This window comes from Tursiops truncatus, chromosome 1 (genome assembly GCF_011762595.2).
Source record: "Tursiops truncatus isolate mTurTru1 chromosome 1, mTurTru1.mat.Y, whole genome shotgun sequence".
NCBI classification, from domain to species: domain Eukaryota; kingdom Metazoa; phylum Chordata; class Mammalia; order Artiodactyla; family Delphinidae; genus Tursiops; species Tursiops truncatus.
The window spans coordinates 162557196-162581907 of NC_047034.1; the positions used below are offsets into that span (position 1 = coordinate 162557196).

General features: G+C 46.3%; 1 protein-coding gene across 1 annotated transcript in view; it reads left to right on the forward strand.

The window, feature by feature from the left end:
• The window catches only part of WASF2 (WASP family member 2), a 71594-nt gene extending 47167 nt beyond the window's left edge, over positions 1-24427 (forward strand). Inside the window, 9 exon segments of the mRNA XM_073793524.1 lie at positions 3051-3223; positions 9957-10091; positions 10621-10774; positions 12885-13002; positions 14025-14155; positions 16982-17137; positions 18909-19260; positions 19262-19424; positions 20386-24427. Coding sequence (XP_073649625.1) covers positions 3094-3223; positions 9957-10091; positions 10621-10774; positions 12885-13002; positions 14025-14155; positions 16982-17137; positions 18909-19260; positions 19262-19424; positions 20386-20543 — 1497 coding nt within the window. The 5' untranslated portion in view covers positions 3051-3093 and the 3' untranslated portion in view covers positions 20544-24427.
• The last annotated feature ends 285 nt before the right edge of the window (positions 24428-24712 follow it).

Genomic DNA, 24712 nt, shown 5'->3' on the forward strand with positions numbered 1-24712 from the left:
GGTGCACGGGCTTCTCATTGTGGTGGCTTCTTTTGTTGCAGAGCACAGGCTCTAGGTGCTCAGGCTTCAGTAGTTGTGGCTCGCGGGCTCTAGAGCACAGGCTCAGTAGTTGTGGCACACGGGCGTAGTTGCTCCACGGCATGTGGGATCTTCCCGGACAAGGGCTTGAACCCGTGTCCCCGGCATTGGCAGTCGGATTCTTAACCACTGCGCCACCAGGGAAGACCCTAGGGTTTCATCTTTAAATTTATGTGACTATTGTATTCTACTACATAATATGTCCATTGTTAAAAGTGTTTTAAAATATTTGTCAATGAATAGAATTGATTTTACAGGAGGATTTGCCTGAGGTCCGTGGAACTAAAAATAACTACCTTTTTTCTTAGCCCTGTAGTGGACATTTTATACATGTTACATTATTTAATGTCTCTAGGAAAATTGCCCAAGATAACACAGCTAGTAAGGTGTCAAGACTCAGGGCACTAAGGGAGGTATGTCTCAACTCCACAACTTGAAGCTGAGTTGAGTCAAGAGCCTTGGAAGCCTTTGCCCCATTTCTAAGTTTGTCTTCACTGGAATAGAGGGTTTTTTTTCCCTTGGTCAAATTAGTATTGTGGTTCAGATCATGCGTAATTCCATACTTCTTTGGCATAATACAACTAACCTTGATTATCCAAAAGAAAAATGAGCAGTGATGCAGGTAATTCCATATAATAGGGAATCTTGTGTTTCTCTGGTGGCTCTGAAACATATAAAATTACTTTTTTTTTAGTAGCAGATTCACTTTTCTAATTGTTTTGTCTTGATAGATATTGACATATTGTAATTTCTTGAGTACTCTAGCTGGTTGTGGGAGCTGGCTTTTTTTGGCAAGAGGTAGCTATCTTGCTATTGAAAACTTGGTTCCTCCACCCCAGAAAACATAGAGTTGACTCCATTTGTGTCTACTTACCCAAGGTACTTGGGAAAGCATAAATGCTAAAGTACCAAGGTGTCAGAGTGGCTTCCCCAGCTCCACCCCTAATCTGACATTTACCTAGCAATCTGGAATACAGTTTCCATTAGGTGTCCAAAGAGAATGTCTGGAATGCCCTGTCAGTGGCCATTCAGCGCAGAATTTCAAGGGGATCTGGCTCCTGTAGCTCCTCTAAGAAGCTAGAACAAGTTCTGAAATAATTGCTAATGGAGGGAGCCATAGTGGCTATTTTCACTCATCTCTGGCTGTACCCCTGAATTTCTGGTTCTTCCTAAAAGCTTGAAGTTCGGGAGTCTAAGGGCATCCAGAGGATGCAGAGTCCTGTGAGGTTCTTTTATTTGTAACACCTTGCCTCCTTTGCTGTTCTAAACTCTCTTTTCAGTATGAGTTAATAAAGCTTGCATGTTAGTACCCAGTACCCTTTAGATTATGTAAAAGAGGAGAAGAGGTAGACTGGGAGGGAAAGTCCAGAGTTTGGATTAGAAAACCTGTTTAGTCAAAGGGGAACTTAGCTGAGGAACAGAATGAAAATTATTTCCTTAGACAGTAGACAAACATTCAGGAAACACCTCTGCACCCCAAAGATAGGAACAGCTGCCACACAGTGACTATTAAAGGGAGGTTCTAAGTTATGAGCAAACAGCTGATTCTCTTGGTTCTTAGGCTGTTGCTGTTGGTGACAGGAAATCTTGTTTCCCAAGCTACTGGCTTCCTGTTTTATTTTTACTCTTAGCAGATCAGAATGTCCATAACAAGGAGCAGTCTGTTCCAAAGGGTTCTACTCCCTCTTTGAGCCTGAAGGGCTTTTTTTTTTTTTCTTTTGGTCAGACAATATGTAGGTTCACTTTTAAGATCTATGATGTTTAGCTTGATTTAAGCATTTCGTATTCACAATCAACTTTTTTGGTGATGAGCTGGTGTTTTGAGATTTGATGTAAGTAAACCTCTGTGGGTTTTTTTTTTTTTTTTTTTAAAGAGGAGTTTGCAACCTTGGGGACTTGGGTATGTTACCTTTATGCTTTACCATTTAATTTGCCATTTTCCCTAGCACAAAAACCATTAGGCTGTTTTAAATTTCTTTAGTTTCACAAGATAGGGAAACAGTTCCAGCCCGATGTGCCTTGGCTGTAGTCATATCCATTTTGTTGGATAAAAAACCTCCTCCTGTCCTTGTAGAGCTAGGAATTTGGTAATCTAACTCTAAAACAATAGCTCAGCATGAACCTAAAGTGCTGGGGGATTTCCTAGGGAAAGGGGCTCAGCCGACAGGATAAGAAACAGTAACTGGAAGGTTTCCGGATCTGCTCCACTTCCTGCTGTTTCAAGAGCCTTTTGGCCCAGGTGTGTTGAACCGGATGGGAGAGAGAAAGGGAGCTGTGGGTAGAAGAGAAAGGACTAGGGAATCTTACAGCGCAGGGTGCTTGGCATCATGTTTGATATATTGAACGTGTAAAATTTTCCTTGATATTCTTTCATTCTGTCAATTTACAGACTAAACTTTGGTAGTGTTAATAGATACTGGCAGTATTTAGCTGTACATTAACAGTCCTCCATCAGGGAAGGACTGGAGAAGTTATGTCCTGTTGCAGATCAGTAGAATCATTATTGGCAACTTAATTTCATTGTGGAGACTGTCAGATGACAAAAGCTCTTTTTTGATTCTTATAATTGATTATCTGGAATCTGATCTGTTCTGGTTGTGGACCCCCCAAGGTTAAGATCTATACCATCCAGGACTTGCTGAATGGGCTGTTTTCTTACCATGTGTCCCTGCCTCTGGAGACTCTTGTTAGTTGGAGCATAGTTGTTATTTTAAGGTTTTTAGGTTTTTATGCTGCCTGTGTACCCTCAGTCAGCAGTCACCAGTTCAGAATTTCTAAACTTATCCAGCAAGCCTCTAATGGCAAACCTTTAAAAGGGGTGGTAGGGGTAAGGGAGGGCTTAAAACAGAAAAAAGATAGAAGAGTTTTAAAGCTGTTCAGATCAGAGCAAAACAAAAGGAAAAAAGACTCACAGCCCTGGTGTGCCTGGAATTTGTGGTTGAGTAATACTTTTCCTGTTATTTCTTTTTTAGGTTGTTTTTCATCATTCAGAACGTTGCCTGAAGCAGGTCCACCATGCCGTTAGTAACGAGGAACATCGAGCCAAGGCACCTGTGCCGTCAGACGTTGCCTAGCGTTAGAAGCGAGCTGGAATGCATGACCAACATCACCCTGGCAAATGTCATCCGACAGCTGGGCAGCCTGAGTGAGTGCCGCAGAGAGCCTGTGCTTTGCCCTCAGGGGTCGTTGGTGCTCTTTATTTTGTTTCCTTCTCCTCCGTGTTCCTATTTCTCCCCCATCTGCCTTCCCTAGGTAGTGCGAAAATTTATCCCACTCCCATCCCCTCCCCAAAGAGAGGCTCCTTTTTGGTACAGATTCTTCCCCTCAACCCTTTCTTCATCTACCACCACCCTCTAGGTTCCCTCCCCCTCCCCCTCCACCTGCTTCAAAAGAAATCTGTGGGAAGGGTGGCAGGAAGGGCTGCAGCAGAAACTGCAGATGGAATGACAGAGCAGAATTCTCTGTGTGTAAAGTGGGAGGTTCACAGAGCAGTATCTTGGGTTGGGGAATGTGCCTGTAATTGCACAAAGCTATTCGACGTAGCCTGACTTTGTTGAAGCCTCAAATGTGCCAATAGTCTTTATCTACACAACACCCCCCCCCCCCACCCCGCTTTTCTTCCCAAAGAGAAGTAAAGCAAACATGCATTCAGAGAGATTCTGGCTGACTTGTCTGCCTTGGTACACATTTTATTGTGCTGCAAGCCCCCAGGTCCAAGTTCAGGGTACAAATTACTTCTGTAGTCTCTGGGGTATTGGGAGTTTTGCAAGCTGTGTGAACACAGTGACACAAATTGGAGCTGGAGCCATTCTTCTCTAGGAGGAAGATGGGGGTTAACCTAGTCTGTTTTGGAGCTGAGGGAAAGCCAGCTCAACTGTAATTTTTTTTTTTAATTGATAAGAATGAATAAGGCTGCCTTGGGTGGGGTACATGCATGGGTTTGGATTTCTTTCTGAATTAAGATGACTTTGTTTGCTTGGAGCCGAGATATGGGAAGGGCAGATGCTTGGATAGGCTCTGCATTTGTCTAGTGCCATTCCAGCTCCCATAAGAACCTCTGTCAAAATGCCATTTTAGTGATCTTCCTTAGCAAAAGCATCTTGGTGTGAATTATTTCAGACATTCACCTCTCCTATTGCATCACTGCCCTTAGTGAAAACAGTGGAATATCAAGAAAGCCTGCATCCCCCCTCAGATAGTAATAGGCCCTGCCTTGAAAATAGGTGCCTGAGGAGACAGAGGTCTGTGACCATATGATGTATGGGGTCTGAGATTCCTAAGCCATCACCTAGCTCAGAGGCCATCTCAGTTGATCCAGGGCTTAGGGAAACCTGGATGGGGCGTCAAGAAAGAAATGAAACTCCGCCAGTGTCTGTCTTACACAAAGGAACATTGACAGCAGTGCAACAGCAGTATGGCTGACAAGGAAGCACATGAAGGCTGCAGAGAGCCTCACTGCTTCTTAAAAGCATCATTTCTGCTTCTGTCACCCTGAGAAAGCCAAATGGGTGGAAGTCAGTCACACACTGGTTCCTTCTCTATAGGACAAAGGACATCTAGCTAATGATACTTCTTATTCTCACTCAGCAGGAGTTATGCTCTCTCAGGTGTTTTTCCAGGGTAGTGTTGCTGGATGCCATTGCTCACTCTCCCACTTGTGATCAGAGCATTCCTATCTTGAGGAAGTTGATCTGAGGGACAGGGTTGGCTTGTGCCTGTGGAAACAAGATTTCCTCAGGTTGTAGAGCTAGCTGACCCTTTATTCATCCAGTAAACATGTATTGAACATATTTTATGTGCCAGATGCTGAGAGGATACAGCAATAGTAAGAAATGGTCTCTGCCTTCCAGGAGCTCATACTCTACCAGAGGAGAAAGAAATAAATAATTCTCAAGGGGAGAATGGGGAGAGGATGAGAAGGGAACTCACGTTTGTTGATTGCCTACTTTAAGCCGGGTTTTAATAGGATCTTCACATAGATTATCTCGTTTAATCCTTTTAATAATCCTATGACGTTAGATGTTGGCATTGCCATTTTTCAGATGAAGAAATGAAGGCTCAGAAAAGTAAGGTAACTTGCCTGCAGACACAGCAGTCAGAGGCAAAGTCAGACTTCCTAAGAATTTCTCAGTTCTGTCTCCTGTCTCTCTGTCTCTACCAACACTGCCCTGGTTTAGACCGACTGTAACTCTCACCTAAACTGTTGTCCTAGCCTCCCTCTGGCCTCCCTTTCTCTGATCAACCCCCTTAAATCTATAAACCTAAAAATTGTATAAAATCTTATAAATCTTAAACCTATACTCTTGCCAGAGTGGTCTGCCCAAAACTAAAATCTTACTTTTTACTTTTATAATTTTGAATTGTTTGAATTTTTAAAAGTTAAGTCTGTGTTAACTTTTGCAGTTTAAAAAGTGTTTTTAAAATAAGAGTATAAATGTTAGCTATGTATTTATCTCTGCTCTTCCTCACTATGGAATTATTTAAGTTCCTTGGCCTGGCATTCAAGACTTTAAGACCTGCCTTTCTTTTCAGCCTCATTTTCTGTAATCTGTCTTCTCCCATTTTACAGTCTTCTTAAGGGATTCTTTTAAAATTAAAAAGGGAAAAAAAGAAGGAAGAAAAACTGAATTACCAACTACTTGTAGCTTCTGAGACAGACCATATTCTCTCGTACTTCGACGTGGTGGCTTTGTTGTTCCCACTGCCTGGAGAGCCCTTGCCATCCTTGTAGCTGATCTTCAAGGCCCACCCAGCTCAGGGATCTCCTCCTCCAGGTTGGACTGAGTACCCCTCTGAGATCCTATTACATGCCTGTATTATTACCCGCCACATTATATTGAAATTTATCTCCTATATTAAATTGCAAGTTCTTTGGAGGCAGAAATCATGTGTTGTTTGTCCTTGAACCCCAGTGTCTATCTTGTATAGTACCTGGCACCCAGTAGGAGCTCAGTAAATACTTGCTGAATGATTCATGCATGTACTCTTTCCATGCTTCCATGCTGTTGGTGCACAGAGAATACAGGGAAGGAAGGAATATTTCCTATGGGGAATGGGAACATAACGGGAATAGGGAGAGTCAAGGAAAGCTTCACAGAAGAGGTTACATTTGAATCGAGCCTTGAAAGATGACTAGGATTTCATCTAGCAGAGAGGGGTGCAGGAATGGGCTCATATGTGCTTCAGGCTCATGACCTTGGCCTCATGTATTATATTCTAGCCGGAAGTGCTTGGTCTAATAGGGAAAGTCTGATTATGGAATGAATAAAGTACAAAACTAAGATTTCACAGCCATGAATTGCTCCCTGATAGCATATCCAGGATTCTCATTTTCCCTCAGTGCAGTGAGATTGGCATTTCACATATTAGGTTGCCGTATCTTAGGAAATGTGGGCACAGCCAGCCAGCCAGCACTTCTGAATCAGTATCCTGACCACCTAGGAAAAGGGAACCCCTTCTTGGGTCATTAAGATTTGTTACGGGACTTCCCTGGTGGTCCAGTGGCTAAGACTCCACACTCCCAAGGCAGGGGGCCCAGGTTCTATCCCTGGTCAGGGAACTAGATCCCACATGTTGCAACTAAAGATTCCACATGCCACAACTAAAAAAAGATCCCGCATGCCACAAGACCCAGCGCAGCCAAATAAAATAACTAAATAAAATTTTAAAAGATATGTTATGATATTGGGTTTTCTGAGTACAGTGGGTCCATGCCATTGGGGGGCTCCAAGACTCCCACTCAAATTCAAACGAGCAGCTTCATATTTTTAAAAATCAGTTTTACTTGTTCCATTTCCACATAAGATTTCATTTGAAAAACTACTGCTAAGAGAAAAAAAAAAAAGTTGAAGACTGCTTCTGGAATCTTGCAAAATGGGGTAGATGTCTATTATGAATGTCCTGATGTGATAGTGGATCTATCTTGGTAATCTGAATAAGTGAAATTATTAATTACTAATTAATAAATAAGTGAAATTATCGCCTGCCGATGCAGGGAATGTGGGTTCAATCCCTGGTCCGGGAAGATCCCACATTCCACAGAGCAGCTAAGCCCGTGCACCACAACTACTGAGCCTGCACTCTAGAGACTGCAAGCCACAACTACTGAGCCCGTGTGCCACAGTTACTGAAGCCCGCATGCCTAGAGCCCGTGCTCTGCAACAAGAGAAGCCACCACAATGAGAAGCCCGTGCACCGCAACGAAGAGTAGCCCACCTGCTCACTGCAACTAGAGAAAGGCCGCGTGCAGCAAGTGAAGACCCAACGTGGCCAAAAAAAACACAAGTCATCTGATATGGTTGAGCAATATAAGGAGGAGTCTCATTGTAACCTGTAATTTACAGGGACTTCCCTGGTGGCGCAGTGGTTAAGAATCCGCCTGCCAGTGCAGGGGACACAGGTTCGAGCCCCGGTCTGGGAAGATCCCACATGCCACGGAGCAACTAAGCCTGTGCACCACAACTACTGAGCCTGCACTATAGAACCCACGAGCCACAACTACTGAAGCCTGTGTGCCTGGAGCCTGGGCTCTGCAACAAGAGAATCCACCGCAATGTAGAGGCCCGTGCACTGCACTGCAACGAAGAATAGCCCCCACTTGCCGCAACTAGAGAAAACCTGCGTGCAGCAATGAAGACCCAACACAGCCAAAAATAAATTAATTAATTAATTTAGAAAAAGAGTTTACATTTTTGGCTTGTTTAATCCTGTGACAACTTGGTGAGATAGATATAGTTGTCCCCATTTCATAGATGAGGAAACTGAGACTGGGAGAATTTGACTTGCTGAAAAGTACACAGGTGTAGGTAGAAAGAACTGAGACTTAAATTCAGACTTTCTGGTTTGAAGTCTACTGCTTCTTCCATGTATCATCTTGAAGTTCTAAGTATACCTAGGGCCTGACATGACGTAACGTGACAGTGGGGAAGCCTTCACTCCACCTCACTCCCCCTTCAAATAGCATTCTCAATGTTACCATTTTATATGGTGGGGTTCTTTGTATGATTTCATCTTAAACCATTGTGCCACACTGATTTCTACTCCCACTATCACTGCTCCCTTCACTGAGGAGCAGGAAATCCTGCGTACTCTCGCGGTGACCTAAGGGTAAATTGACTTGGGGTTTTCTTTTCCTCCAGAACAGCTGCATGGTTAACATATATTTTTGAGCCTGGTTTATTTTCTATGCTTAATGTGTGTTTCTCTGTTATATAGTCTTCTGATCACAGTTATTCGTTACCTAGGCAAGCATGATACAGTATGGTTTTTGGTTTGGGGTTTTTTTTTTGAGATATGGTTGATTTACAATATTATGTAAGTGTCAGGTGTACAACATAGTGGTTCAAAATTTTTAAAGGTTATTCACCATTTATAGTTATTATAAAATATTGGCTCTATTCTCTATGCTGTACAATGTATCCTTGTAGCCTGTTTATTTTATACACAGTAGTTTGTACCTCTTAATCCCCTACCCTGTCTTGCCCCCCTCCCCCCTTCCCTCTCCCCACTGGTAACCCCTAGATTGTTCTCTATATCTGTGAGTCAGTACAGTATGGTTCTTATATGACTTAGCCATATTATCAGGGATCAGATTGGATTCTCAACCTGCCCTGTAGAAGTGCAGCTTGTTAGCCAATTTCAGTCCTTTGAGCTCAGGAGCTTCCCATGGTTGTTTAGATCACAGAACCATTCAGTATGCAAAGACTTGCTTCTTCCTTGATTAGAAACTGTTTATTGACTAAATTTACCAGCAATTCAAAATATGCTGTTGATTGGTCTTATCCTTACCTTCCAGGTTACATTGAGTGAGCTGCATTTCACCCTGAAGGTGCAGTTTTGGCCTTTTGATCTAATTTTTTCCCCTCAAGTATGGACTAAGAATAAATGTAGTTTAGAAACTGAAGTAAGAGCCTACTTTAAATAGTTCTCAAAGAAATGATCTTTTGGTTGGGCACAGTAACTTATGCCTGCCTTCACCTTGCAAGTAACAAACTCAGATGGTGTATTTATTCGTATGCACCACTTTTCATTCTAGCAAGAATGTGCTTTGTGGCTTGGAATGACAATATGGAGGTAGTGTCAGATTGCTTTTATGTTTCTTTGGCTGCAAATTCTCCTTGCATTCCAGGGTTGAAAGTACGGAACTCTTTTCTTTTTCTAAAAAACAAGACATTGTGGAATGAGACCACTGGTATGTTGTTTTTCAGGGAGAGCTTGAATGTTTCAGCTTTCCACTTGTTCCCTGAGATGTAGATTTGAAGGATTATAACCTAAAGCAAAGACTTTCAAAGTTGTAGGTCATAAAACATAAAATAACCTTTTCACCTCTTAGAAGAAGTTATGTCTCTATTATGAGTTGTTAGTAAGTTCAGGGCCCCTCAAAGATACCACATCTCATCATGGTTGTTCAGCGTACTTTTGGGGCTCCACTAAGGATGTGATTTCTTATTTTTCATGTTAATTGTAAACACATAGAAGGTCCTTCTAACTCCCAATCTGTTTTCCAGAAGCACTTTTACAAGGTGCTTTTACAGAGCAGCAAAGGGCTAAGGGCTATAGGCAAATGTATAGACATACTCTCCACTCTTCTAGGATTAGTTTTTTGGATAACACCTGTTGATTTTATTCATCCTGTTTTGAGTTCCATGTCAGTTCATTTTGCCAAGAAGACTCTGTTAGTTATAGAGCACGTGCAGGCTGCCCAGGCTCTGGAGGGTATGTCTCTGTCTCCAGGAGCAAGCTCTGCACGTAGCCTGAACCATCTTAGAGGGGTGGGTGGGTGTGTTTGGGAGGTGGGAAATACAGTCTTTAGTAGCCAGTTTTTCTGACCATGTATGTCACTTTTAGGCACTAGTGACTTGGTTTCTTTGCTCTCTCAGGTAAATATGCCGAGGACATTTTTGGAGAGCTCTTCACTCAGGCAAATACTTTTGCCTCTCGAGTAAGCTCCCTTGCTGAGAGGGTCGACCGCCTACAAGTTAAAGTCACTCAGCTGGATCCCAAGGAAGAAGAAGGTAAGGAAGCTGAGCTCAGCGTTTGCAGGCTCTGCTGAGCAGTTGCTTAGGATTTTTTTTTTCCTGATTTATAAAAAAGTGAGGGGAGAAATCACAGAGGCCTATGGAGTTCTGCTTTGAAACGACACAAGCCTGGGTGATGTAAAGAAACCTTTTAATCTCTACCACACCTCCACACACTCCCTTTCTCCCATTCCCCCAATCCCCTCTTTCTCAAATTCCCCTTCCCCCCAGTCGTATTTTGCTACCATAAAAGTACTTGGAAGATTCATTCCTCCTAAGGAGGGGCCTGCTAGATCTGGCCACATAGTAAACCTTTGTGTTGCCTCATTTTGTTCAGTCATGAAATGGCTGGGCTGCTGACAGCCTTGTGGGGCTTCCCCAGAGGGGGAGAGAAAAAAAAAAAAAACCTGGCTGCAGACAGCCGCAGCCAAGAAATGCAGCAGCTGAGGCCTCTCCGACTGGTGTGACTCAGTGTTTGCTCAAATAGCCTGTCATCCATTTTCTAATGCCTTCCATCTTCTTTCAGTGTCACTACAAGGAATCAACACCCGAAAGGCCTTCAGAAGCTCTACCGTTCAAGACCAGAAGCTTTTTGACAGAAACTCTCTCCCCATACCTGTCTTGGAAACATACAACACCTGTGATACTCCTCCACCTCTCAACAATCTGACCCCTTACAGGTAACCTGGCTAGCTTCTACCTTTTTCAGCCTGTGGTTAACAACACTAGATTGTCTTTTTATTTAAAGATGTTGTTTACATCAGAGGATTGTATCAAAAAGCATACTACTACCCCAGAGTTGCTTGTGGCAGCAGAAGCTAACGTTTACCATATAAACAGTTGCCACTTATTATTGTTTGGTTTCTTAAACTCATAGTGAATATAATATATATTGAAAGTTTGCTATAGCATTGCATGCTGCAGAGTTTACTTTGGTACAAGCCAGGTCCATCTTGGATTCCATCCAAGGAATTTAGTTATTATAGAACCAAAAGGACTTTGTTACAAGGCAGTCCTATAGCATGCATCCCAGGGGCAACATTCTAGCAAGGCTCCCACTTACTCTGAAACCACTAGATTACCAGATGTTTGGGCGTGTTAGTGGGGCCAGCCTTGTGGACTGGCTGCTCTGGGCCCTGAGGGTCCTTCCAGAGCTTAAGGAGTAATTGGCATTCTTCCAAATGAGTGTCGTTCACTTCGTTTTGAACATCCTTTCATCATTCCCCTCTGAAAGGACCTACAGTGCTGTGGCTGGACTTGAAAAAGGTAGTCTTATAGACAACTTAAAGCCCCTCCCCTCTAGTAGTCTCTAGTGTTATCGTGCAAAAAATTTCCAAGCAGGGGCAGAAAGCGAATATTTATCTTGCTCGCATCCATAACTATCTTTGGAACAGGTAAAAGTAATTACAGATAGCTGGAGGCAGATGTCTTCTGTGAGACATGGGTGTACTGCAAAGTAGAATATGTGTGTGAAATTCAAGGACGCCCACCTGATCCACAGAGCCAGAATAGGAGCATGGTCGCTTCTCACACAGATACAGAGGAAGTACATGGCATCTATCCTATTATTATTACTGTGTGAAATTACGTTTGCCCCTTGGCTCTCAAAGGGGCCAGCTAACATAGCAGGGCGTAGATTTGACTCTCTAGCCTGCATCATTTAGCCTAGTTGGATCTGGGCAGAGGGGTTGTAGGGCAGGAAAAGACTACACACCTGATAATATTGAAGGGACTATGGTAAGACAAGTTTATTTTTCAGTTAATGTAGGGTATTTTCCTTTTTAACATTCTCCTCTCAGTTTTCTGGATTTAGCCTAACAGAAAAGAGTGGTGGTGTGGCTAACTCAGAACAAGATTTAAGATAAAAATCATTAGTGCATGATTAGGAAATGGTTTCTGTGTGTTGTGATAGGCTTGGAGGTTAGGAAAGAATTACCTTTCCAGTTCTTTTTAGTTCAGAGTAGTGTTAAAATAAATATCCACCCCTAAGTGCATGCTTTCTGGAGAATGGGAGAGACTCAGCCATGCCAAAGTGCAGGATTCCAACCAGGGTCGTCGAGTCTGGTAGATGCCTCTACATCGACACTCAGTAGCTCACTCTACCTCTTTCACAGCCACTAAGAGATGGTAATGAAATCTTGTGGTCATAAAACAGCTGGCCATCTTTTCTCACTGGGGCCCCCTTGTGGCTGGGGGGTGGGGGTGGATGCTGAGCTCTTCCGGAAGGAAGCAAGTAGGTGGAATGCTGTGGTTGTCTGTATTTACAGAAGAATAACAGCTGCACACATATACACATTCATGTGTGTATGTGCATACATGTGTACACACGTGCACCTGCACATGTGTGCACAGGTTTTGGGTGGGTAGAAAGCCACTAACGCTTCCTACAGAGACCTGGGCAATTGATGGTGGTAGGGGAACCAGTGACAGAAATCCCATCTAATGTGCCAAGATATCAGAATGTCCTCAGGGAGGTGTCTGCGGCCATGGAGATCATTAGCCATAATCAGGATCCCTGCTGCTATAGCCCATTCTTGCCCTGACCATGCAAATTCCTCTACCAGGAATTGAAAGTAAGGCTAAGGTTCTTAAAAAGCCAGATAAGTAAAGAGGTGCCGTGCCATTCAGGGGCTTTGGAACGCTGGTATGGGAGAGGAAATATGCAGTCGATTTGAATGACTTCTTGATTCCTCAGTGTAAAAACTGCTAACTGGTAGGTGTTTGGAATATTGGATTTGGTTGGGAGCTCATCTGTCTACTGACAGCTACTTGTCTTCATTTCTGTCCAAGGGACGATGGGAAAGAGGCACTCAAATTCTACACAGACCCTTCGTACTTCTTTGATCTTTGGAAGGAGAAGATGCTGCAGGACACCAAGGATATCATGAAAGAGAAGAGAAAGCATAGGGTGAGGGGAAAGGGGCCTCTGTTCTACACATCAGTAGGCACGACTGTGGAGGGGGGATAAAAAGGAAGCCAGTCTTACGTTAAGTAATCATTCCGAGTGGCTGCTTGCGTGGATGTCAGGTGAGACTCTTAAAAAAAAATGTGTCCACTCCAAGCACAACCAAGATGAAAGTATAAATCACACCAAAAATGTGTTTGTTCCTCCCGGTGCTATTAACAATTGAGTATATTCAGGCTGAGTTTTAGAAATTGACTTTTCTATTCACCATTTATTTCTCTTGCAATTTGCACCTGACTCTGCTGGACACTCAAGCTAGGCTAGTTCCCTTCCCTGCCAGTTTTGCAGCTCATTTCTCAGAGATCAGCACAAGGCTCTACAGTGTTTGATTTGCAACAAGAGTGGTTTAACACCTTGACTACTGGTTGGGTGAGGCAGTGGTGGGGGCATAGGCCTGGTTTTGGTAGATGCTCCCCTCCCCTTAGGCTGCCAGTGATGTGTGTAAGCATATGACCTACCAGTTGCAACCTCACAATCCCATTAGCATGGCTGCCGGGAGGCCCAAGAGAGCGCCAGGGGCTAGTGCAGCTGCACAGGCTGAAGAATTCTTCATTGGTTGTTTTGGTTTGTTCTTTAACTATTTCCTTATATCTGTCCCAGATATCTACCGCTATCATTATTTCTCTTCTCTCTTGACTGACCTTTGCGGCATAACAAATAATAAATAGCTGTTTACTAACTGCCTAACAATTGGAGCTGCTGAAAAACATGAATGAATTACCCAAAGAGGTAGTGGGTAGAGGTGTTTGAGTATGGGATTGAGGAAATGTGTTTGAGCCCAGGAGGTGGTTTGGATTAGATGACCTCTAGGTCACTCTAAACCCAGCAATTCTGTAAATTCTATAGTTACTGTATGTTGTCTAGGCAAATCTTCTCTTGGGTATATATCCATGAAGCTGGGTGGAATTTTAATGAAGAACTTTGGGAAATGTTTATTAAGGCTTTTCTGTTTCTTTTCATTGTAGAAAGAGAAGAAGGATAATCCAAATCGAGGAAATGTAAACCCACGTAAAATCAAGACACGTAAGGAAGAGTGGGAGAAAATGAAGATGGGTCAAGAATTTGTAGAATCCAAAGAAAAGCTGGGGCCTTCTGGGTAGGTGATGCTTCTCTCCTCTTGGTAGCATTCTTTGAAGGGGCTGGGCACCTGGGGGCAACAGTCTGACAGCTCTGGTGTGACACCTTTCATACCCCCTGAAGTCTTGCTGTGTGGCTTAAATCAATACCACTGTTAATCAGCTACTTTAAAGTGCCTCCATCTGGTGATTAAAATTTGCTAAAAAAATCAAGAGACTTGGCGACGAGAGTGGTCTGGAAAATAAAGCCTATGGCTTCTAGTGCCCTTGCTCTGCCAGACACTGGTATGTCTGAGGCACTCAAAGGAAAGACTAGAAAGGGAAGAAAAGTGGCTTTGGGAGGCCTTTGCCTCCAGAGCATTGATTTGAAGGTTGTGGCTAAAGAGCTGGGCATTTCGTGGGAGTGGGGAGGGCCAGGCAGAGAATTTGTGCACATCACCAAAGCAACTTTTCAGTCAGCCTTTGTCAGTCTTGGGAGAGAGGCTGGCCAAGGGACTGAAAGCAGACCTCAGAGACAGTGTGGGAAAGGTCGTGCGGCCAATATTGAGGCTATATATTTCCGTGAAGAAATGGTAGATGTCAGTCTGACCCCATTTCCCAACACCAAATCACACTAGAGGTTTAAAAGGAAAAAAATGGTTTTAAAGCTTGGTTTGATGCTTATCCTGGTGTCCGACCTGTGTGACATTCAAAGCCAAGTCACCACGATTGCTTGGCATAAATGTCGCCCTGGTTTTTCCCCTAAATACCTTGCATCCTGGCTGTCAGAGAACCATGCCAGCCCATGCCGGGTGTCTAGGAATGATAAAAGGAAAGAGTTGAGTTGTTCTTGCTTTTAGGAATAATTCTACCATGAAAATCTTGACTTTTAGAAATCTTGACACTTCTGACACTTGTTCTTCCTAGATTAAGAGATTTGTTTTAAAGAGTGATGAGGATGGTGAGAGGAAAAATGAGCCTTTCTTTCTACAGGGGAATCAGCCCTGAGGGTACCTCCATTATCTTCACCTCCCAATAAAAAGGGGCCATTTTGTTCTGTGGTCCCTCCTGTTCAGACAGGCCCTTGTTGTATGAAGGTTCAGTGACTCTAAGGGCAGAAGCATGTTCAGGATGCCGACCAACTGTGTGTGTGTGTGTGTGTGTGTGTGTGTGTGTGTGTGTGTGTGTGTGTGTGTGTGTGTGTGTGTGTGTGTGTGTGTGTGTGTGTGTGTGTGTGTGTGTGTGTGTGTGTGTGTGTGTGTGTGTGTGTGTGTGTGTGTGTGTGTGTGTGTGTGTGTGTGTGTGTGTGTGTGTGTGTGTGTGTGTGTGTGTGTGTGTGTGTGTGTGTGTGTGTGTGTGTGTGTGTGTGTGTGTGTGTGTTGGTGAGCCTGTAAAGAGATATGCCAAGTCTATAGGGCTTCAGGCCTTGGGGATTTTCCACATCAGAGCATCATTTGACTCAGTTAGTTCCCTCCAACTCTGTTCTCCCTGGGGTCTGCTTTAGATGAGTTCCTTATAATCCAACAATGGTGGAAAGAAGCGGGAGGTGGAGCAGAACAGGCCACATTTTGTTAGCTGCTGCTTGGTATGTTCGTGCTTGTTTAGAAGTTTGTTGCTGTTCACCCAGAGCAAATTCACCCAAGGCCCAGTGCTATGAGGGACAGGTTTTCGTGAGGCAAGCCCTAGCACCCCACTTTAATCAGCAGCTCCTTTTGTTAGATAAGAGACCACGTCTAACTACCACACAGCAACTTGCATTTGTCCTCAGCTTGGTTTTGCAATCAGATGCCTCCTTGGCCTTTGAGCGCTCCAGAGGCTTGCCGACCTCAAAACCAGGCTGTGTGCCAGTCACGTGCTTGCAGCTCACTAGCCTTGGGGCTTGGCTTTGCCCTTTGCTGCAAGACAGACTTTGGGATTTGGGTCTGGGCTGCTCCTAACATTTGGGAGAGAATTTCAAAGAACTGCTGGGTTTGACAAGGCCAACATTGGGAAAGGAACAGCATGGTTTTGATAATCTGGGTTCAGTCCCATTTCTACAGACAATCCAACAGAAATATCTGGGAGAGGGTAGGGATAAATTGGGAGATTGGGTTGGACATATACACACTACTATGTTATAACTAATAAGGACCTACTGTATAGCACAGGGAACTCTACTCAGTACTCTGTAATGACCTATATGGGAAAAGAATCTAAAAAAGAGTGGATATATGTATATGTATAGCTGATTCACTTTGCTGTACACCTGAAACTAGCACAACATTGTAAATCAACTATACTCCAATAAAAATTCTTTTTAAATAAATAAATTACAACTACAGCAAGTGGGGGAAAAAACAAAAGAAATATCTGGGAGGTTTTTTGTTTGTTTAAATTTATTTATTTATGGCCGCATTGGGTCTCTATTGCTACGCGCAGGCTTTCTCTAGTTGGGGCGAGCGGGGGCTGCTCTTCGTTGCAGTGCGCATGCTTCTCATTGTGGTGGCTTCTCTTGCTGCGGAGCACGGGCTCTAGACGCACGGGCTTCAGTAGTTGTGGCACGCAGGCTCAGTAGTTGTGGCTCACGGGCTTAGTTGCTCCACAGCATGTGGGATCTTCCCGGACCAGGGCTCGAACCCGTGTCCCCTGCATTGGCAGGCAGATTCTTAACCCCTGCGCCACCAGGGAAGTCCTGGGAGATATTTAACAATAGAATATTTAGTCCTAAAATAAAACTTCAGTACAACAGAAACTATATGAGAAATATACTAATTTTATTTCTCCCTAATAGCTTTTGTATCAAATGCATTTTTATGGGGTCTTTTAAGAAAACAAGAGAGTACCACTCAGACTTTAAATGACAGTTTTGGCATTGGGTTCATTGTCAGGTATCCACCCACCTTGGTGTACCAGAATGGCAGCGTTGGGTCTGTTGATAACGTGGATGCAAGCAACTACCCACCACCACCACAGTCAGACTCCACTTCTCCGCCTTCTCCTTCCTTCTCTGAGGACAGCTTGCCTCCCCCACCAGCAGAATTCAGGTAAATGGTGATGCCTCTTCCATCTACTAGGGGTGGTTAAATGCTCAAGAACAAAGTAAGAGTTCTAAATCCAGGCCAGGACCACTAAAGTGACTCCAGACAAGTGTGTCTAGATAATAGAAATAATTAGTATTTATTAAGTGTTTGTAAAGTGCCAGGCATTATGCCAAACACTATATATGTTACTTAATCCCCACAAGAGTCCTCTTGAGATAGGTACCCATTTTACAGATGAGTAAACAGTGAAGCACAGAGAGGTCAATGAACTTACCTAAGATCTCACAGCCAGTAAGAGGCAGAGTCATGATTGGAAAGCAGGTCAGTCATGATTGGAAAGCAGGTCAGGCTTTCTTTCCAGAGCCTGTGTTCTTAACTACTAGCTACACCTGAGCAGATAGAAGTCACCAACTTATCTCTTGCTTTTTTTACTTGGCTCTGACTCAGCATGACATAAAGTGGTATAATCTCCTGCTGTACATAAAATATTGAACAGCCTCCTTCCCAGTTATCTAGGAACGTAGAAGATAGTCACCCTTTTCTCCTGTCACCTCTGGTCCATTTCACCGTGGATAAAATCTCCAGAAAGAAGGAAACAAAAGAAAAAGAGATGAAACTTAGAATCTGACCATTTTGGTATTTGTCAGTGTCCCTGGCAGAGGTATATAGAGGAAGAGTTAGCAAGTAATGGCTGAAAGAGGAAGGGATCTGAGGAGTGTTAGATTTCAGTGTTTCCTCATAGTTACTTTTCTTTCTGATGCCTGACAAGTGAGAGCTTTGAAAAGTATGCTTGTCTCCTTGGACACTGTTTAATCAGAGATGGGGTATGTTGAAGACCCCTCAGATGGAGACCTAAAGCAGTGCTGTCACCCCCACCGCCCGCCCCATTCTTGGCGCTTGAAACCACTAATCCCAAGTCTCCTTCTGCCTCCCAAATCACTTCCTGCTTGTTGCCATGTTGGATGCAGCTAAGGCTCGAAGGTCTGTGGAAAATTCCAAGATGGATGCTTTTCTAAGGAGTAGCTATTAGTGTAGGGCAGATAAAAAGGTGGAAAAAGAATCCCTGCAGTCTCACACATGGCTTGAGACCTTGCAGCCTCAGTCAAGTAGGCCTGACCCAGGAGAGGTGCACCTTAATTCTCTCTCAACCCGGGTCAAGTCTGGCAGCACATTCATTTCCCGTCTCTGCTGATCCTCAGGCCCTCGTTCTGTCTCAAGTTTTTCCACATGAGCACTGAAGGTACATTCACCTAAATCTGTACCCCGCTCAGGTTCGGTCAGCTTGGCTTGGATTTCCTGCCCTCATAAGATCTGGTGAATGTTAATAGCCTGTGGAGCAGAGCCTGTGGGTAGTGGTGTTTGAATTTTTATTCCAGTTCTTTCTTGCGTGCCTTCTTAGTCCTGGCTCCAAGATTGAACTGACCCTTCTTCTTAGAAGGGTGCCTTCCCTTGGAGAGCTGAAAAGTTTGAGGGGGACCTAAGAGAGGATCTTGGCCAGCCCTCACCTGTTGGAAAAATCCTAAGTCCACTTTTTTCAGGTAGTTTTTCTCAATTTCTGCTTATACTCCTCTGCTAATGGGATGCTCATTACCTTACAAGGGTGCCCATTCCATTGTTGGTCTGTTCTGACCATCCCCAGGTTCTTCTTTCTGTTTGAGGCAAAATGAATTGATACTGTCAACCAAAATGAACCTAGGCTTATAGATAAACTTAACTAAAAGTGGAGGTTTGCATCCTGAGAGTGATGGTGGGTCTTTTTGCTTTGTCCTTTTAGCTACCCAGCAGACAGTATCCAAAGAGGGTCTGGCTTAGCTGGGCCCAAAAGATCCAGTGTGGTCAGCCCAAGCCATCCACCACCAGCTCCTCCTCTGGGCTCTCCGCCAGGCCCCAAACCTGGGTTTGCTCCACCACCTGCCCCTCCGCCTCCACCTCCGATGATGAGCACTCCACCCCCACCACCGCTTGGAGGATTTGGGTCTCCAGGGACGCCACCACCACCTTCACCCCCATCTTTCCCACCTCACCCCGATTTTGCTGCCCCTCCACCTCCTCCCCCACCGCCAGCAGCTGACTACTCACCTCTGCCACCACCTCCCTTGTCCCAACCAGCAGGAGGAGCACCTCCGCCCCCCCCCCCCCCCCCCTCCTCCGGGGCCCCCTCCTCCCCCTTTCAGTGGTGCAGATGGCCAGCCTGCTGCACCTTCACCACTTTCTGACACCACCAAGCCCAAGTCCTCCTTGCCTCCTGTGAGCGATGCCCGCAGCGACTTGCTTTCAGCCATCCGTCAAGGTAAAATCCCAATGGTGGGTCCGGGATCATGAAGCCTTGTCTTTCTGCAGCTGGAAGACTGATTGGAGGGTGGACAAGGGGTTCTGCGACCTTCCAAGGGAATAGCTTTCGTTGGGTGGGGAGAGATTAAGACCTCAGATCAGCGTGAAGAAAGGCTTCACTCTAAAAATACAGAGGTTTATATTTCTTTCCACCTTGCTTTAAAGTAAAGACTTCTTATCGTGGGATCTTTGAACTCCTTGGAAATTTATGCTTTGTGTATGTTTGCATCCATTTTGTGCCCCAGAGAAAAACAAGAATCACTGTCTTAGAAGGTACTTCCTCAGCTGGACTCACACACTCCTTGTCCTCCACTTTTTTGCCTTTCATATCCTTCCTCCCTACTCTCCCCCACTTCCCACCCCCTTCCTTCTCCCCTTTTTCTCCTATCCCCTTCCCTTCCTTTCACCCTACCTTCCTCCCCTCCCTCGTCATCATCTCACCATCATGGGGCATTTATTCTCTTTCTGTCAGAGGCCGGTTCTGGTCCCAAGGGACTGGAGTGGTTTCTTCTGTCTGATCCTCCAGGAACTGAAGGGTTGTCTAGTGGAGACAACCTAAGGCAGCTGAGCTTCATGAAAACAATGACTTGGGCAGACTGAGTGCCCACTAGGAGGGGATTGGCAGCCACTCCCCACTCAGTCTTGGGAGAAGTACCATCCTCACCAGCCTGAGAAACTGGGAAGCGTGGAAACTGGGAAGAATGGCAGGCTCCTTTCAGACACACCTGTAGCACTGGGGCCACAATTTCATAAAACCTGTCTTTACTTCTTGTCCTGAGGATCTTGCTTTCCCAGAGGGTCCTTCTTTTTCACTGTCCTTTCCAATACCCACCACCACCAGGGGCTGCTCCCTCTTCCACAGTCCTGGATGGATTCGGAGACTGACGCACCCCTTAACCCTTCTCTCTCTCTCCCACCAGGCTTTCAGCTGCGCAGGGTTGAGGAGCAGCGGGAACAAGAGAAGCGGGATGTTGTGGGCAACGACGTGGCCACCATCTTGTCACGTCGCATTGCTGTGGAGTACAGCGACTCAGAAGATGACTCCTCTGAGTTTGATGAGGACGAGTGGTCGGATTAACTCTTCTGCCTGCTGCCCGCTTCCTTTTTCTTTCCTTCCTACCTGCCTCCTTTGATGCCTACCCCGACAGTCCCAAGGGGAAAAAAGGGAGGAAAAAAAGAATCTCAAGGGGCCAGAGCCTTCCCTGAAGCAACCAAAGATATATCCAAGTGCTTCCTCCAAACCAACATGTATTTCCCATCTCCCCGAGGTCAGGCCCATGGGGCTCCTGAGGTTCAGTAGCTGAGATATTCCCTCTTCCCTTCAAGTGACTGTTGCATATTGAAGAGAAGGGAAAACCCCAAAGCAGATCCCTTTGATTGGATTTAAATTTGGAGTTGGTGCCTTCCCCTAGAAGCCGTTTTCTGTGGTCTTCTAGAATCCTTGCCCTCAGCTACTTTGAATAATGCCAGCCATCTTCTGGTCCTAAAGCCTGCCTGGACACAGCTGGCCCCTTTCCCATGCACTGAGAGGGCGGAGCAGCCGCATACCCCGTGCCTCCCCCTTCTGCCCTCATCAGCAGGGTGAGGCTGCCTTTTGCTAAGCCATCTCTATGTCTGGATGCCCTTTATTCCAGGAGCCATCCAGCCCCTAAAGAAATGTCTTACCCCTCTGCTCAGAAACAATGCCTTTCTGGAGGCAGGGGTGGTTCCCTCCCTCCCAGGGTCCCTCTCCTGAATGTGGTGTTCCACGTTCCTTAAATGCCCCTCCCTCACCACCAGGTGCCTCCAAGCACCACAGCCCGGTTCTAACCTCTAATACTCACGACCAAACTAGCCCTGACACACAGGGATCTGGGCCTCTTCTGGCTCTCGGGAGCCAAGCTTAGAGACTTGTAACTGCAGGACTGGAAAAAGGCGGAACTGGGTTGAATGATGCTGAAGCCTAGAGATGGGAAGTGACTTGCTCAAGGTCACACAGTTGGATGATGACAGAGCTAGACCCCAGAGTTCCTGATTCCAAGTTACCTGTGCTTTCTGGGACCAAATGGTGGACACCTGCTGGAGCCCGGGCAGAGCAGTTCTTGGCTCTGTGCTACTTCAGACCTCACCACAGGTGGGGGTCCCAGTAGAAGGGCTCAGGGCCTGTGCCAGGCCTATCAGTGCTGCTCAGACCCTCATGGCCTCTCTTGTAATTGTTTGCTCCCCCTTTCCTATCACCAGCCAAGCACCTGGCCTTGAGAGCTGCCCTTTTGGGGGACCAGAGGTAGTGAGAGAAGGAAGCGGGTAGGCAGCGTGACAGGTGCTGCTTTCAATTCCTCTGCAACTCGTCCCCCTTTTATTTCCCCAGTTTAAGCATAGGTCCTTCCAACTGTAGAAACTTCAGTCCCTCGGGCTGGCAGCCGCTGCAGGTAGCTGCCCCGGGGCAGGGGGCGCTGGCGGCTGGCGGCCATGAGGAGGGTCGAAAGGCAGAAGGACTCTGGGTCTTGTTTCCAGCTCCCCTCCTCACTGCACAGTGACGTTCCCTCCCTCACTCCCCCTTTTTCCCAGAGCTAATACACAGGTGCTATTATTCAGAAAAAAACTGGTCAACTTTGGCCAACAGTGAGGTTTCTTCTCTTCTGCCCTAACTATTGTGTAGCCTCTTGTGCTGAAACTGGCTTCTGGCTTCTCCGGCTTCTCCGGCTTTCCGAGCCCTGAAACAAAGAGAAACAGGATCTGTCTCTACCCAGCACAGCAAATGGTTATAGTAATTGCCAAAGCCCTCATCAACCCCTCCGGCTTGAGGAGAGGGTGTAATCGTGGGTACTGCCGCTGTGCCCTGGCTGAATCTCCCCCTCAGCCTTCTTGCTGTGAACTTGGGGCGTGGGGACCGAGTCTTTAGAGGCCAGCGTGCCCTCCTGCAGGGGCTGCTCCAGAGTGTGCCCTCCTTCCTCTCCTAGATCACACATCTCTGGCACAGGGCTGGCGTCAGGCCCCAGTGCTGAGCGTACCAGACGGTGTGCACCCCCTCCTTGCCTCCCACTGTGCACTCTGGAAGCTGAAGGTGCTTTCTTCAGAACTCTAAAATGGCTGTCGAAGGTGCCCCCGGCTGCAACCCAGCAGTGACCAAAGTGGCAGGTGGAGGGCAGTGGTTCTCCCAAATAGGAGTCCTGGGGCCTGGCTAGGCCAGGGTTTGGGCCTAATGGCTTTGACTAAATTACCCCCATCCCCCTCCTTTCCGGAGGAGGGGGAGCCAGCACTACTCACTATCATTCTTCTCTGACCTTGAAGGGGGCGGTGTTGGCCTGGCTTCTGGAATGGACGGAGTCTGCCTTGGAAAGGGCTGGGGGCAGGAGGAGGTGGGGAGGGCCACTGCCTGCAGAAGGTAGGATTAGATCATTAGCTCAGTGACCTCCTAGGGTTTCGATATGCTGTGTTCTCATCCTACAGCTGGTTTGGTAATGATCTGAAAGTCCCGGAGAGCAACAGCACAGCTCTGCCCGATGCTCTCATTAAAATCTATGCAGCCAAGCTCGGCGCTTTGTAGCAGCCGGCCTTGCGAAGCCTCCTTAGCTCGGGGGGCTGGGGACCCAGTCAGCCGAGAGGCCCTCTGGGCTCTACTTATGCATATGTGCACCAAAAAAAAAAAAAAAAAAAGCTTCTTTAAACACAGAGCCCTTTAAGATGATAAAGGACCCTATGCAGGTAATTGTGTTATCTTTGGAATCCTGTAATTGTAGAATGCAAAGTTTAGTGATTATTTAAACTGGGCTGAGGCTGGTAAGAGTATGGAGCAATGGCCCCTAAGGACTCTAAGGGCTGAAGCCAAGGAGCCGCCTCCCTTCCCTATTCTGCCCAGCCCAGGGGACCTGCCCCCATTCCTGTGGCCCAGGGGCCCAGCTTCCACTCGGCAGTGTCAGAAGTGAGTTGTGACTCTGCCTTGGTTGTGAGATGAGTACATTCCAAGGGAGCAGCCACGGGGAGGGGGCAGGCTCAGCGATCCCTTGGAGGCTCCGAGCAGCTGGCCCGAGCTCCAGCTCGCCTCCAACGGAAGCTCCAGCGCCCTCAGAAATGACCCTGGCCGGTGTCACCGCAGAGCTGAGGCAGTGTTGTCAGGGCTAATGTGAAATCTCTTCCCGTGGCGCCGATTCTCCGGCTCGGCAGCGCCATCTCGGACAGATTGAGGTCTCTGTGGCTTTGGTGACCCTGCATAAGCATTCCCACCGTGTCCCAGCTCTGCTTTCAGCCTGCTGCCCACTGCAACCCCCCTCACCTGGCCTCAGGGCTTGAGGAGGGGGGCAGTGACCCCAAGGCCAGGGGCTTTTGCTCAGGAGAGAGGTCAGGCTTCCTGGGGGCTTTGAGCTCTACCGGGGTTCAGCCGACCTGGGACCAGGTGTCACCCAGAGATGTGCCTCAGGAAGGGCTAGGGAACAATTTTGTTACTGTATTAACTTTAGTCACTTAACTCACTTGAGAAACTAACCAATTTTTACTTTCTGTCTAGAATGATGTATGTGTAGGAGAGAGAGCCATCATGCTCCTGAAGTGCCTTGTTTTCTCTGATATAAATATATTTATGAGGACCTGGTCCAGTGGATTCTTGGGTGTGTTTGCCACATCAAGATTTTAGGGAGTGGGCTTGTTACGTAGTGGGGTTACAGTCTGAAAATGAGTCCCCTTCCCCTGAAGATGGGAACAGAGCTTGAGATGCAGCTCTGAGCTCTAACCTTCAGGGGTTAAGCCAGACCCCTGACGTGACCCTTTCCTTGTCACCCTATTCCTCTCAGGTCCTTAGAAGGAGGACTAGTTTTTCAAAGCCCCATGCCTCCAAGCCTGGTCCTACTTGAGTCCCTGCCAGGCTCGTGTGTGTACCACATTAGCACCCCAGTGACCTGAAGATTCTGTGTAATTGTTTTACGTATACATGCGAATGCATAAATGCCAACATCTTAAATAATTTGATAAAGTCTTTGTAACCATGCAGCCACCTCTGGGGTGTGTGTGTGTGTGCACATATATGTGTGTAATGGGAGAAGCATTTATAAGGGGACGACTGATAGCCACGGGTGGTGGCCAGAGCTCCAGAGGGTGGTCGGTGTGGGTGGGCTTGGAGGGCGGGAGGCCTCTGGGCCTGGATGGTGCACCCTGTGCAGGAGGTGGGGGAATGAAGGCCGGAAACCATTTTGGGTTAGGGTGAGACCCAACTGGGGGACCTAGAGGCCCTCAGCTGGCTGAGAGGGGGGTGCTGGGGCCAGGGAGACTCCTTGC